The following is a 10840-nucleotide window of genomic DNA, read 5'->3' on the forward strand; positions in this document are numbered from 1 at the left end:
AAAACTTTTTCTCCCCTTTCTTCTTCTCAAAAAAAAAGAAAGAAAGAAAGAAAGAAAGAAAGAAAGAAAGAAAGAAAGAAAGAAAGAAAGGAAGAAAGAAAGAAAGAAAGAAGAAAATACTTTCCAGGTTGTAAACCTAAAGATGGTCATGAAATAAAAACTTTTAAGAAAGAGTGCTTTTACTGAATTTGAGTTGGTAGCAATGACTTATAATTTATTAAGCTATTTCAATGTTCAAGGTTCTGTGTTCAGTTACAGCCTTGAGTGCTATACTTACTCTTGCTTGTTTCTTTCATGCTTTCTGTGAGAAGGAGGACTGAAGTGTCATGCTTGTTTTTATTGTGCAGACCAATAATGAATATACTTGGACGGATAGATGGAGGGTGCGGTACACTAACTGGGGTGCTGACGAGCCGAAGCTTAAGTCAGCATGTGTTTACATGGATGTTGATGGCTACTGGAGAACATCATACTGCAATGAAAGTTTTTATTTTCTCTGCAAAAAATCAGACGGTAATTGGATATACAAAAGGAGGTTGGGGAATCTCCAATTTGTCTGAAGTAAACTATTACCCATCATTGCTGACTTTATTAACCAGTAGTGTATCCTGAGTAGCTGAGAGCAAAATAGAATGTCTGCTCAACCTAACAAAAAAATGGAGCTGGCTATCAACCAATATGCACAGGTCGAAATGATGGAGATAGAAATCTCATCATTTCTAGGATTTACTTGCTCCTGATAGATTTCTGAATGTTTGCTCTTGAAATTGTCCTCTGATGTCTGACAAACATACCATGCCTCTTGCTTTTTGGACAATTTTGGTGAAGCAAAAGACATTTGATTGAGGCCATTTTAGATCCTCTATCCTCCATCTCTTCCCAAACTACCATAACTTTAGAAAAATCTCTTTGATTTCCTCTGGTAATAAAACTTTTTATTATTTAAAAGAAAAAAATTATCCTCTAAATCTCCAGTGACAGATTCTCCAAGAAGGTGGCCTTCCCTTTGATGTCAACAGCACACATGCTTCAACAGAGTTACTCCAGGATTCATACAGATTGGGTACAATCAGCAAAGCTATGGACACAGTCCTAGATTCAAGGGAGGGCAGTTTGTCACAGCTGTCCTTAGCAGAGAGGGCATTGCAGGACTTAGAATCTCAGAAAAGAAGTGGCTTGGCAAGGAAATCGACTTTATTAATTATTTTGACATAATTTGTTAAACTTGTATCATTTTTATTTGTTTGTTTGTTACTGGGTCTTGCTATGTAGACCAAGGTGGACCACAGCTTCACCCACTTCTATCTCCAGACTGCTGGGTTTATAGGCATATGCCACCACTCCCGACTTTAATCTCAAACATCATTGCAGAAATCTAAACATCATTCATTGTAAATTATGAGGAGTTAAGATTCATGGCTGTTGTGGGAAATATTAAAAGGAATGGCAACTTCGCATTCTACACCCAGCCCCAGTGGTCTCACCAGCTAATTATTATCTCATGGAGACTCTCTGACTTAGAGCTCCAAAATCTCTCCACCCAGCTCATTAAGTTCCCACTGGTGGGTCATTACCACAGCAGCCTCATGCTTTAATACCCCCATGGCCTTTGTGGTGCACATGTGGCACATGTACCATATCTTTCTCTCTTGAACGTAGTCAAACATAGGAAAACACCACACAAACTTAGTTCAGAAACAATTGTAACTCAATCTCTAGGTGCAACAACTAGAATCCTAATCTTGTAAGCCATATTAAATCTAAATCTTCTGGTGGCAAATCCTAGTGGATTCTGGGAGACAGTAGTAGCTACATCTTACCCTCTCACTATGTCCATTCAAAAAGCTCTAACTCTCTCTGCTTCCTCTCTTCCTCTATTCAACCTGGAAGTCCTGCCTATTTGCCCAGTGATTGGTCCCTTTATTCATTCAGGGGAAGTTTCACAAGAAGTCACCTGAGTATGTGACTCATTTCTTGGTCCAAATAGCCCCTCCTGGGAAAACAGAATTAACATCAAAATACAGGCATCATCAACAAAATACAGGGCCATCAACACTTCCCCTTTCAGTTCTAATAAAAAACAAAACTCTTCTCTCAAATATAAATTGAGCACAACTATTACCATTTTGTAAATTATAAAGTACAAGATAGACCTAACACTCAGTCCATTATTTTTGTCAATAAAATAGGATACTGTCATGTATCCTAACTTAAAAAACTTATAATTCCACACCTAACTTATGTCCTGGCTTCAGATTGTATGCCATCTGAAAACCATCCTCTCAAATCTATTCTTTCAATGTTAAATAGCCTGGGTTGGACATGAGACTACAAGTAGTCTTTCAACCCCATCAGAAATCTGAGAATGACCAACACTATCCTAAGACATTGGAAACCTAACAGAGCTTCCAGAGCTAAGACAAGTTGTAGAGACAGCTGCCTATCCATACAGCCCTAGTAAGTCAGGAAGTTGGAGCATCAGTCTTCAGCCTTCTGGCCCAGGGTCATCTAACAGACCTTTGAAAAACAGGAATCATTAAGGACTACCTTATTCTGTCTTGGCAGAACTGAGCTGTCCTAACCTGTAAATTGTACCCTTTCAAGAACAGGTCTGCAGGAGAGAATAGGCAATTTCTGCCTAGTGGCCCCCTAGCCACAATGTACAACCTCAGCTGGAGGTAGAAGTGCTCCGTTGCCTCCTTGAATTCATGAATGGGAAGCTGTTAGGAACATATTTATACAAGTGTATAAATAACATTAAATGTCACTCCTGTGGATTTCTGACATTTTTGAAAACCAACTATCTATGTAAAGAAATCTGGACTGTTGTCCACTAATTACCCTCAGCTATTTCTACGTAAAATATCTGAAAATACCCTAACAATAAACTCAGAGCTATAATTTGCTCTTTGGCCCTTAATTCACAGGCTTAAACATCTCAGATCAGTTTATAATGACATTTATAGAAGGACTGGGTTCAAGCCTTGTACTTACAAAATTTTGTATCAAAAAAAAAAAGAAATTTATACTAATGAAAATTTTGATTTTGTATAAAAATAAATTTTCTACCAAAAAGATATAATGACTTCAACTTAGTAACAATTATAAAGATTTCTACTAAACGAAAGTATGGCTATACAATCAATTCTAGCTATTTCCTTTTTTTTCTTCTCTTCCTCCTCCTCCTCCTCCTTCCTCTTCGCTGAAACAATGGTAACTCAATCTCCAGGCACAACAACTCGAATCCTAACCTTATAAACCATATCAAATCCAAATCCTCTGGTGGTGAATTTTGCCAGATCCGCCATTGAAACTGGGAGACACTAGCGGCTACAGCTTGTCCTTCTGATATAATATTCCCGTCCAAAGAGTCCTAACTCTCTCCTGTTTCCTCTTTTCTTCTGTCCAACCTGGAAGTTGCCTACTTCCTGCCTACTCGCCCAGTGATTGGCTCCTTTATTCATTAGGGGATGGTTCACAAGAAGTCACCTGAGTATGAGTGACTCATTCCTCATTCCAGACAGTCACCCCTCCTGGGAAAGTTGAATTAACATCAAAATACAGCAACACCAGGGCCATCCACAACACATGGCCACTATTTTCTAAATATATTTGAAACAGTAAAGTAAGTGAAAACCCAAGAAAAATGGTGGCCCTAAATAATGAACATCAGTAAATTATATGTAATGATAGAGGATGTAATTTTCCTTAGCTATAAAAATAAGATCCCACATGTTGCAGCAACCCCAGCTTTTATTTATGATTTATTTTGATTATGCTTTAAATACATGTTTACTTATAGAAATCCCTGCTACTGAACCTCCTCAACTGCCTGGCAAGTGTCCAGAGTCAGAACAGACTGCGTGGATTCCTTTCTATGGCCATTGCTACTATTTTGAATCTTCTTTTACGAGAAGTTGGGGTCAGGCTTCTCTGGAATGCCTTCGAATGGGTGAGTGTCACATTTCCTGAAAGAAAATCCCATAATAATCTATTTTTTGATAAATGATATTAAAAATACTATAAATTAAAATGTAAGGGATCTAAGTGGCTTTCTATTATTTTCTGTTCCTGAGGATCAAATATAGGGCATTCCTAGGTAAGTACTCTACAGCTCTGCCAGTGAGCTACATTCCCAACCATATGTGTATTTTTTAAAATAAGTTTTTATTAACAGAATGGTCAACATCATTTCCCACAAATGTAATTTATAATTTGTAACCTCAAAAGTTTGAAGAATTTAGGTTTAAAAGCCTTCTTATTAAAATATAAATTTTGGGGTGGGGAAAAATATAAATTTCTATTCAAATATTCTAAATTCTTAGAGTTCTGATCCTAAGTTACTCAAAGCATTATATTTCTTTGTTGCTAATAAATTTAGATTTTATAACTGATTAGGAACTGACTTCTTTATTATTTAATAGAAGTGTTTTATGCCTGTCTATTTTATTTGTAAGGAAAAACAATATCAAATTCAATCTCAAAAGTGGCAAAGATAGCTTTGATGTAGTTGTTTTGAGACAGGGCTCACCTGTTCCAGTGGCTTTGAATTTGAAATTTAGTCAAGTATGACTTTGAACTCCTGATCTATCTGCCTTTGCCTCCCAAGTGCTGGGATAGCAAGCACACAACACTCTGTCCAAGTTAAAAAGAATTTCCAACTTACAATGGTTCATTCAACTTATGATTTCTGAATTATACAATAAGCTTATTGAGTTCCAGCCCCACTTTAAGCTAAGGAACCTTTAATTCCTGTTTAGTTATTTTGTTAGTAGTTGCCATGAGGATTACAATGAACTTCATAATTTGAAAAGAGCTCCAAATTTGTTCTGACACCCCCTGTGGCTGATGGATTGCTGGTTTTCGTTGTGATTGTTGGGATTTTGGCTTTCTTTTTTTTTTTTTTTTTTCCATTTTTTATTAGGTATTAAGCTCACTTACATTTCCAATGCTATACCAAAAGTCCCCCATACCCACCCCACCCCCCCACCCCCCTACCCACCCGCTCCCCCGTTTTGGATCTGGCGTTCCCCTGTACTGGGGCATATAAAGTTTGCATGTCCAATGGGCCTCTCTTTGCAGTGATGGCCGACTAGGCCATCTTTTGATACATATGCAGCTAGAGACAAGAGCTCCGGGGTGCTGCTTAGTTCATATTGTTGTTCCACCTATATAGGGTTGCAGTTCCCTTTAGTTCCTTGGGTGCTTTCTCTAGTTCCTCCATTGGGGGCCCTGTGGTCCATCCAATAGCTGACTGTGAGCATCCACTTCTGTGTTTGCTAGGCCCCGGCATAGTCTCACAAGAGACAGCTATATCTGGGGGGATTTTGGCTTTCAAAGGTACTCAGGGCGAGAGAAAGGCTGTGGGCATTTACCATGATCATATTCTCTCTCTCTCTCTCTCTCTCTCTCTCTCTCTCTCTCTCTCTCTCTCTCTCTCTCTCTGTCTCTCTCTCTCTCTGTCTCTCTCTCTCTGTCTCTCTCTTTCCTTCCTCCCTCCCTCCTTCCCTCTCTACCTCTCCCTCCTGTCTTCCTAGAAACATTGCAAGCCCACGGGTAAGAAAGTATTCCCATTGTTTTGCAGAGGATTTGCAATATGTCTGACTTTTTAAAATTAAAAAAAAAATCTTACATATTGCTTAAGTGTTTTGATTTTTAATTTTACAATGAATATTGTAAAAATTTTACAATGAATATTGCACAAACTTCATTTTCAGTTTTAGGTGTTGTATTATCAAGCAGATAAAAGGAGCAAGTCTCACTGATCAAAACGTGTCAGAAGTATTTTCAAATGCTTAATAGTTATGAAGTATAGTCAATGATGGATTAAGTAAGCATGCAATTAACAGTCACTGAGGGGATAACTCAGAACTCAGTTTATAGATGGATACCCACATGGTTAAATATTATCTCTCCAGGTTCAGAATTCCTGGGTCATACCGGATTCTGTGCTCAGTTAGTGCTGGGACCGAGGCAATGAATTATTTATGTGTGTGCTTTATTGTTCTTATCTGTAAAAGTATTTATTTTATGGTCCTAGAAAGATTTGGTAAAAGAATGCTTATAAGGTCCAAGACAAACTGTTATGACTATTTAAAATATATTTGTTATTACTAAGCTATAGGATTTTACTATAAAAGTGAACACTGGTGATTGATAGAGAGTTGTCTGTGGTACCTTGTCTGACAGGTGTTGAGTTCTCTCTTCAGTATTTGAGTAATTCCATGCATGTCCCTGGGCTAACACTCCTACAATGTATTGAGCCTTCAATAGAGCTCGGGTTACCATTTATTGTTTTTGATATCAGTACTGTTCTCAGGAATGTCCTTAGCTACTCTCATTATTATCTTATACTTTTTAGGTGCCTCCCTGGTTTCCATCGAGACTGCTGCTGAGTCCAGTTTTCTGTCATACCGTGTTGAACCTCTTAAAAGTAAAACCAATTTTTGGATAGGCATGTTCCGAAATGTTGAAGGTAATTCTTGCAAAAACCATCATTTAAAAAATAATATTTTTTAAATGTTGTATATAAAACAATGTTTTGGTTCCAGCAAGCTTTGCCTTAAATAATTATTAATCTGCGCTGAGTTTGAAAAGTTAAAATCATACTTTATTTGCAATAACCAAAAGTTTAAATGACCCACATATTATCCAGCCCTGAATGTTGTCAATTAAAAGGCTCTCCTATAGCTTTTATTTAAAAAATATTCAGAGAACAGTTTCTTTTTCTTCCTGCCATAATAAAAATGCTAGAGAAATATGAATTTAATTTTCCCCAGTAAGTAGAAATAAATTTTCAACTAAAGCAATCTAACAAATGTAATCTTGTTTTTCTTCTCTGCAACAATTTCCTATTAGTGTCTTGCCTGATAGAAGTTGTAGAAACCATTGTTTCTAGCATAACATAATAGGCTTAAGCATTTCATGTTAAGGAGAAGAATATAAAAAGGATTATTTTTAACTTGTGCTTTCGCTGGTTTTATTTGATGACCAGGGAAGTGGCTTTGGTTGAACGACAATCCTGTCTCCTTTGTCAACTGGAAAACAGGCGATCCCTCTGGTGAACGGAATGATTGTGTAGTTCTAGCTTCATCTTCGGGCCTTTGGAATAATATCCACTGTTCTTCGTACAAAGGATTTATTTGTAAAATGCCAAAAAGTAAGTTAAACCTTTGGTACTGTGGTTCTATGTTCCTAGGCCACCATCTTGCTCTGACTGTAACATGCTGACAAAGAACTAGGATGGTTGCATCCTCTTTCCTTATCGTTCCCCTCTATTGGTCCCGCCATGAGGATCAATCTCTACCTGTAGCTTGGAGTGAAAGGTGGTGGCTCTCCCAAGACTTGGTTTATTGGTACATTTTAATGTTCTGCTAAGTTGCAAGCAGTCTGGACAGCTTATCTCCACAGTGCTACTGCACTAGGGAAAGGGAAGAACAGTCACTAGTCCACATCATAAGAAGCCAGAGAATTAAGTCATAAAATTAGCCCAGTCTCCATCTGAGAGTGAGTGGTAGAGCATGGAAAGAAAAACAACTGGTAAACCTCTGTGCGCCACTAACTATACTTGAGTGATATTTTATGCCATTCTACCTGACGTATTATCTTTCCCAAGGAAAAACTATTAATTGAAGCCTGAAATAAATAAGTGAGGAGGCCTGGGGTAGTTCAGTGATAGCCCTTACTTGGCATGGATAGGACCCTGACTTTGATTCCTATGACTGTAATCACGCAAGCAAGCAGCAAGCAAGCAAGCAAGCAAGCAAGCAAGCAAGCAAGCAAGCAAGCAAGCAAGCAGTGAATGCAGTTCTGTTGCCTCAATAGATCTTATTGATTTGGAACTGTGTAGATTTTTAGTTTGTAACTCTGCTTTAAGATTTCACCCTTTGGTATAGAGCTGTGGTTACAATCTTTGGACCAATGCTGGTGTCTTACTTTACTTTTCAGTCAAATGTCTTGTAACCATTTAGACTTTGGTGTGCCAATTTCAAAACCCCTAGTTTAGATTACTTTAGCTACACATGAATTTCATAGGTGTTTAGATGTATTAGTGTTCACATAAAACTTGAAAGCTCGTATTTTCAAATCTTCTAGCATATTCAAACTTATCATCATAGAATGCTGCAGTTGCATAGAAAGGCATAGAAAAATGGATGGAAGGACAGGTAGATAGGTAGGTATGTAGATAGGTAGTAGGTAGCTGAAGGTACAGATATTTTTTCTATTTATATGCAAAGGTCTATATATTCACAGATATCAATCATACCATGTGTGCATTCATATCATCCCATGACATGACATCACATTGCATCAGGTCACATAAGAACTCATCCGATTACAGCCAATCAGATCACATCACAGTTAACAATGGAAGATGTCATCTCTGGCCTGAATACAATTTATCTACATTTTGTTATTATGTATTTTTATAACATTTATTTTCCTTCTTTCAAACAGTTATTGATCCTGTAACTACACACTCATCCATTACAACCAAAGGTAAGATCATTATGAAACCTCAAGGTTACCATTAGTCATATGATTCTGCTTGTTTTAAAAGCTATAGCATCCCTCCTTCTCTTCCTTCACTTTTGGTCTAATGGCTCACACTAACCTTTATCATTAGGCCACAATCCACCTTTCATGATGTTTAAGAACAACAAATTTGTATTTTTATTTTAAAAAGTTCTTGAAGATGTTGCTTAATTACAAAAAGTTGCCTCGTGAGATCCTATGAAAGACATTTCCTTCAAAGTCTTTCTAGGTCTCTCCTTTTCCTTTTTCGTTTTTTAAGTTTGTTTTCATGTTTATGGACAATGTGCATTAGGTAACTAATCCTATTTTACCTATTTTGGTAATTGCTATAGGAACTCAAAATGAGATCAATGGCTTACTTATAAACACCCTATTGATCCCATGAATATTTGTTTATTAATTTTTTTCAGAAGTTCAGATTTCCATTATAAATTTCCCCTAGTTTTAAATTTTTATTTGTAATTGCTACACCAACCCCCACCACTTTATTTATCAAAAGTATGTTTGTAAGCAGTCTTACATTATTACTTTATTTTTAAAAGATTTATTTTTTTGTAATATGTTTGTGTGGGGCTATCTTTGTCTGTCTGTCTGACTGTCTGTTGCTCTCTGAAAACCTCTGGTTTTCTGGAAGGGCACTAGGTGCTCCTAACCACTGAGCTTTCCCTCCAGCCATTTAGTTATTTTGATACAAGAGATAAGTGTGAATTCCAACTGATGTACTATCTCAGTGTTACATAAACAGGTAAATATTCTACTAACCCAAAACTCATCTGAACAAGTTAAAGTGTCCTCTATGTCACATTGACCCCTGCATTCACATCTTGTGACAAATACTATTTTAAAGAATATTCATGCATCAAACATCCCAACAAGGTCAGCTGTGCTGCTTTCTGAAGCATCTGTCCTCCCCTCCCCCTCCCATGTTCCACTTGTCTGCTACTGGTTTCATTGTTTGTAGCTGACCAAAGGAAGATGGATCCTCAACCCAAGGGCTCTTCTAAAGCAGCAGGAGTGGTCACCGTGGTCCTCCTGATTGTGATAGGTGCCGGCGTTGCAGCCTATTTCTTTTATAAGAAAAGGCATGCGTTGCACATACCTCAAGAGGCCACCTTTGAAAACACTCTCTACTTCAACAGTAATCTGAGTCCAGGAACAAGTGACACGAAAGATCTCATGGGCAACATCGAGCAGAATGAGCATGCGATCATTTAGCATCCTAATCTGACTGTCTCATATTCGAAGTTCAAGAAGTCTGAACTAAAGTTTTCAATTTTTTAATTCAATATGATTGTTTCTTTTTTTAAAAAAAATTAGCACTGGGTTGCATTGGTTTGTCCTTTTTCTTCGCCTAATTGAACAATAATTGCTCATTTACTATCCTGGCAAGATTAGAGAAACAAAAAACAGAAGAGGGATAATAATGTTGATTGTTGATTGCCACTTTTGAAGATACCTTTGATGAATACACAGCACTAGCGTCTTAACACTGCTACACTGGTGGTAGGTCTCATGTCAACCCTGCAGATTTCAAGAGTTCTAGAAACAACCACGTAAGCCACTCAGGGTATTTTCAGGACCTCCCAGAGATATGTTATACACCGAATTGTAATTCAACATTTAAAAGTCCATGTTAAAATAGACAAGTCCACATAACCCCAGATTGAATAAGAATGTATTCAGGTCTTTTTCAGCAGTCCTGATTCATGTCAGTTATTGAGAACTGTATTTATCCACATGTAGAATAATAAAGCTACTGAGAATCTTGTTTGTCCCAGGCAAGGTTTGACAGGCTGAATATTGCAAATGTGTTCTGTGTTCTGTTGTATGTATATTAGGAAGGTGACTATGTGAAGAGAAAACCCTGTAAATTTGCATAACTGGGTATACTTAGATAATAAATAATGCTATTTATTATCTAATTAATGTGATGAATTAATGTGAAATAAAAATTAAAGATGACATCTATTTTAATTTTTTGTGATCTTGTTAAATATAAATTTGCTTGAACATAAGGCTTATTTGCTTTACATTTAACTATTAATAAAGATGAACAACTTGTAGATAAATGCCAACTCAGTTTAATCTCTAGATGAATACTGTGGAAGATGATCTTTTTTTTTTTTAATAAAAGCTACATAATCTTTTAAGATCCAACAATCCACACCATCACTATTGGGAATGCGAAACACAAATAACCACCTTCCCCCTTACTAATTTCTTATTATTTACAAACTTGCCTTAGATAACATTTTATGTAAATTGTGAAATATCTTGTTGGTTCCAAATTTCCCACAATGTTATC

The 10840-nt window shown here is 36.9% G+C and overlaps 1 protein-coding gene across 1 annotated transcript in view; it reads left to right on the forward strand.

Moving 5' to 3' along the window:
- Mrc1 (mannose receptor, C type 1) overlaps positions 1-10598 on the forward strand; it is a 102610-nt gene extending 92012 nt beyond the window's left edge. The window contains exons 25-30 of the mRNA NM_008625.2: positions 348-513; positions 3803-3952; positions 6362-6475; positions 6995-7159; positions 8458-8499; positions 9497-10598. Coding sequence (NP_032651.2) covers positions 348-513; positions 3803-3952; positions 6362-6475; positions 6995-7159; positions 8458-8499; positions 9497-9750 — 891 coding nt within the window. The 3' untranslated portion in view covers positions 9751-10598. The remainder of the gene's footprint in view (positions 1-347; positions 514-3802; positions 3953-6361; positions 6476-6994; positions 7160-8457; positions 8500-9496) is intronic.
- Positions 10599-10840: the final 242 nt, after the last annotated feature.

This window comes from Mus musculus, chromosome 2 (assembly GCF_000001635.26).
Source record: "Mus musculus strain C57BL/6J chromosome 2, GRCm38.p6 C57BL/6J".
Taxonomy (NCBI): Eukaryota; Metazoa; Chordata; class Mammalia; order Rodentia; family Muridae; genus Mus; species Mus musculus.